Source organism: Contarinia nasturtii, unplaced genomic scaffold, assembly GCF_009176525.2.
Source record: "Contarinia nasturtii isolate CC-2019 unplaced genomic scaffold, AAFC_CNas_1.1 Cnas_scaffold_5958, whole genome shotgun sequence".
In the NCBI taxonomy this organism is placed as follows: Eukaryota; Metazoa; Arthropoda; class Insecta; order Diptera; family Cecidomyiidae; genus Contarinia; species Contarinia nasturtii.
The window spans coordinates 1-5,010 of NW_022203222.1; the positions used below are offsets into that span (position 1 = coordinate 1).

General features: G+C 34.3%; 1 protein-coding gene across 1 annotated transcript; it reads right to left on the reverse strand.

The window, feature by feature from the left end:
* Window positions 1-979: 979 nt before the first annotated feature.
* LOC116351659 (protein toll-like) lies at window positions 980-3,596 on the reverse strand (the record flags this gene model as incomplete). The annotated part of the gene is made up of 2 exons (XM_031783795.1): window positions 3,519-3,596; window positions 980-2,389 (listed from the first exon to the last, which is right to left on the reverse strand). A coding segment is annotated over exon 2 (1,232 nt), but the record flags the coding sequence as incomplete, so codon positions are not given.
* Between the last annotated feature and the right edge of the window lie 1,414 nt (window positions 3,597-5,010).

A 5,010-nucleotide genomic window follows, 5' to 3' on the forward strand; every position in this document is an offset into this window, starting at 1 on the left:
GGCCAAAAAACAAAACTATGCCCACTTTACACGGTCTTCCCTTATATATATATAAATGCTATGAAAAGCGAATAAAAGAGATGTTGAAAAACTAGCTTGTCCTTTCTCGAATTCTCTTGTCATATTGTTGCCGATGCTTTTGTTTGCATTAGAACACACTTGTCGTTCATTATTCTCTTTAAGCCACTGTTTGTGTTTTGTCCATTGTGTGTGTGTGTTATATCTTGTCCGAAGAAAATTTGTTCACGAAAATCATTGCGTTTAAATATACAAAGCAAGACTTGCAATAATATTCTGTTGGCTGTTCGAAATGCGATGGGTTTTGTGAGAGATATATAATTGCGGTTTGTACACAGTGCACAATAATGATACAAACAAGGTACGTGCACATAGGTACACATGCAATATGATTTGATGCCAAAAAAGCAGTGAGTAAATATACCAAGTGAAAGCCATCGTTATAATAGCGCATCGAGAAAAAGTAGCTGAGGAATAAAGTGCTAACAAGTGGATACCGGGGATAAGATAACGTAGTTTCACCGTTCATGTATGAAATCAAGAGATGCAATGGCGAACAAAAAAAAACTATATACCATATCCCGTTTTTCTTTTCTTTTTTTTTATTTGCACATTAAATGCATGAAAAGCCATTTTCCGCTCTTTCTGTGTTTGCTTTTTCACACAACGAATTTGCAGTTGATGTTGACAATGTTGCTGACGCATCTTTTCACAAGTGCGCAAACTTTTTGAGCGCACTGCAATTTTCCGGGCACTTCTCATTATAAACGAAGGAGAAACGAAAAAAATACATAGAAATTGCTTCAGTTTGCATTTAGAGTGATGTGCTAGAGAGAGCGATATCGTAAAAAATTTGTATTTTTGTTGATTGTCAATAAACCAAGAATCGATGTTATCTTGAATATTTTTTTTTCACGATTTTTTTTTTTTTGATCGAAGAGAAAACAAAATCTGTACTTACCCTGAAATCTTAGTAAGATTATTATTCGATAATGTAATCTTTTTAAGTTTTTTGTTGGTATTGAAAAAAATTTCCGGTAGTTCTGTTAATTGATTGTCGCTCAAGTCCAAATTCACCATATCGGTTTGTGTGCTGAAGAATTCAGCGGGCAGTGTTGTCAATTTATTCGATGAAAGTGTAACATTTTCAATTTGTGTTGAACCATTTAATAGATCACCGGGCAAAAATTGAAGGTTACACCGAATCATCACTTCCTGGAGTTGTGGCAAATTGGCCAACAGACCGTTGGGCAGTGTTTTCAAATCGACCCGATTATACATTAAACGAATTCTCATCAGTTTTTTATTCGTGCTGAATAGTCCGACGGGTAATTCAATAAATCGATTGGTGCCAAGATTGATATTTTCCAAATCTTTAAAATGTTCAAATATATCGGGTTGAAACATTTCAATGTTATTGCTGCTCAAATCTAAATCGGTCACCGATGTTGCACCAATGAATGAATCCTTTGTCAAATTTCGCAAATTATTTGCCCATAAATTCAATCGCTTTAATTTACGTTGATTGCTAAAGATGCCGGACGCCAAATCATTCAGGCCATTCGATCCAAGTTCGAGAAATTCCAATTCGCTTAAATTCTTGAAAATATTCAATGGTAAATGCACATTGGTCGAACGTAATTCTAATGCGGTAATGTTTGGGACACCGTTGAATGCGTCTTCCGATAAATCGGAAATTGGACCATTAAATCGAAGACTTCGCAATGAAGTCAAACCGATCAATTGTTCGCGTCGCATTTGCATGTCCGATTTACTGGAAAATGTTAACGTTTGAACGCGATCAATGCCCAATTTATCGACAATGACACCTTTTATCGTTGTTCCTTCGGGCAATGGGCAATATTTGAACTTCACCTGATCGATACCGGGACCAGAACTCATGTTTGATAACTTTAGATCCGGCAAATATGTATAAATTCGTCGATCATTATTATAGTTACACTCAATATCAACACGTTGCAGTATGACTTCCAATTTGATACTTATATTTTTTTTCGTGCACTCTAATTCGAATTCACCACCATTATAACAGGTACATGTTGCTGTGTTTAAATCGGTACACATATCATCTTTGATCACGTATGCATTCACAAATGCACACAAACACAATGTTATGAATAAAACGGTAAGTGGTACTCCACTTTGTTGCTGTTGCTGCTGTCTCAACACCATTTTGATGATGAGGGTGGGCGTTTTAAATGTTTTGCGTCTGTCGATGATTATTTTTTTTCTTCAATCGAACTGTATCGTGTTCGATAAATAAAATGTATTACGTTGAATTTGTCCGTTTAAAATGTCATCAAAATTAATATTTCCCGAAAATTTTATTATCCAATGAATTAGGTTGAATCTAAAAAGAAAAGAAAAATAGATGTCATTAGTGAACGTCATTTAGTTTTGAACTACAATAATAATAATAGTGGTCCATTTGTTTATATGAACCGTCACGCTGAATTAATGGATTGATGTTAAAGAACAATTGGTTGCATGAAAATCCATTGGTTGCATGGTGTCAACATGAAAACTCATTTCGATCTTGATGAAACTCATAAAAAAACAAACATTTTTACGTGTGGAAGAGAGAGAGAGAGAAAGAGAGAGAGAGAGAGTTCAAAAACAGTAAGAAAAATGTTGTTCACATTGATTTTGCTCGGTTATCATATGGAATCAAGCAAATGTGCATAATTAAGTTTAATGTGTTGAAACTTAACACTAACTTAATTACTGGCCAAAAAGTTGAGCATTGTTCAAATCCATTCGGTTTAATTTTATTTGAGTTTGCTATCTCATGCACTTAATATCCAAAATAGATTTTTTTGTTTTCGAAAGATGTACCAAATTTTGTGAAACCATCACAGAAATTTGAAAGCATCTCATACTTGAGCATCATAAAAAAGTTAATGCACCAGCGCATATTTAAAAAGTGAGTATGTGAGTGAATCGAGTACATTTTGATGCACTGAAATGCCAAGCATATGAATCAATTCATCAATAGCAAACACGCAATTTATATTTGTTTCATTAATTTTCGTTTAAGTTGTTTCAATTTATATTCATTTAAATAAAGTTTCAATAAAAAAAAGTGGATTTGGTGTGCGCCATTGATCTTCAATGAGTGCACTCATGAACACGTTCTATGGCTGCTTCCCATACACACACACACACACACACACACACACACGCACATCCAACAAACAAAAAGCGGATTGCAATTTTGACTACGATAAAATGTTTGGACATCGAAAATTGCGTAAATTGATGCATATACATTCCGCGCATTAAACGCTACACTCCAAAATAACAACCCGAAAAAAAACGTGGATGTTCAAAGAAACGCGAACAAAAAAATAAACATTTTATGCAACATGATAAATTACTTTTTGCTCGGCCAATCAATGTTTCAGATTTTTGAATGTGTGTTAGTTTGTGTGTGAGTATTTCGATTTTCAATAACTATAAATGAAATGGTAATTTTTTACTCTATGCACACATCACATCTCAGGCTCTTTGAAGTGCATATAAATAAACTCTAATAAGTTGCAACGCTTGTCTGTCGTGTAAAATTTTTTTAAAACAATTTCCGTTGCCAAACAGTGAAATGAATAAAGTGCAGACTTGAAATAAAAATAAACAGTAAAACGATTTTGCAGCAGCACTCTATTGCTACTGATGAAGTGGCATCATTTGGGGAGTGAAATAAACGAGAGAGATAAAATATAGTGACGGAATTGTTAAAAATGAATGCATACACATTGACTGCGGTAGAAGAGAAAAAAAATCATCATCTACTCGACCCCCGATTTACATCAAGAGCAGAAATCATTTGGAATAAATGTGAATTAATTGATGCATATATGATCTACAACAGCACGGCATAATCATCGTTAGCAGTTGACTCATTTGATGGGTGTGCGTGTTCCCGGCATGCCAAAAGCTTATTGTCACAATAAGCAATGTTTACGCTGCTGCCACCGCTGGTTGCCACCATTTTCGATTTTCAACTGCTTATTCATGAAATACACACACACACACACACGCACACACACGCACACACACACACACACACACACAAATAATTCAATGAAAATATTTGCGAAAATTAACAAAGGAAATTTAATAAAAGTTTATTAATAACATTGAAATCAATGGAATGCCAGAGTCAACAGAATAAATAAAAAAAATGATCGCGAGTGAGCTGAGCAAAAAAAAATGAGAAGAAAAAATGTGTTGTATTCGCGGCACAGAACGATATTTCACGATATATTTTTTTTGCTTTTATGCGGTCGGTATTTATTCTATCACAAGTGTAGAGCAAACTTGATACTCTTCAACAATAAACGATATTGTACTGTATCGTGGCCCATATAGTTCCTCTTCAATGTTTATTTATTACTTATTTGCATGTTTCGTGCATGTATATGTTCGAAATTCTCTGATTTGAAATAGCATTTTCGCTAAAACAGAAATGAAAAAAGCAAACAAGCCGTGATCCATGAACTATATGCAACGCACACTCGAGTATCATCATTAACAGTGCAAACGCAGTTGCATTTTAACTCTATTTACTCTCATGAATCAATGAAGTGAAGTTAAATAAATTGATGGAAAAATGAACTAGTACAGCAGCAGCAGAAAAAAAATTGCACCCCTATATATGTTCGAGAGAGTTTTCCAAAACAAGAAACTATACTACACACAATTATTCCATCGTCAAAAACTTTCTGCGACATCACTTTCCAATTTTTCGTGCGCTCATGTGTGTGTGTATTTTTTTCTTCTTTGATTTTCATTTCAATTTCATTCATTTGATGTACCATTTTAATTCCATCAACTAGTTTTCTTGTTGAATATGAACTAATGTGAACACGACGTCGAGAGAAAAAATAAAGAGTCTTACGGGAGTAAGACGAACTTTTCCGCACGGTGGTAGTTGCGTATTTTATTAAGAAAGTTCAAAATAATATTTGTTCG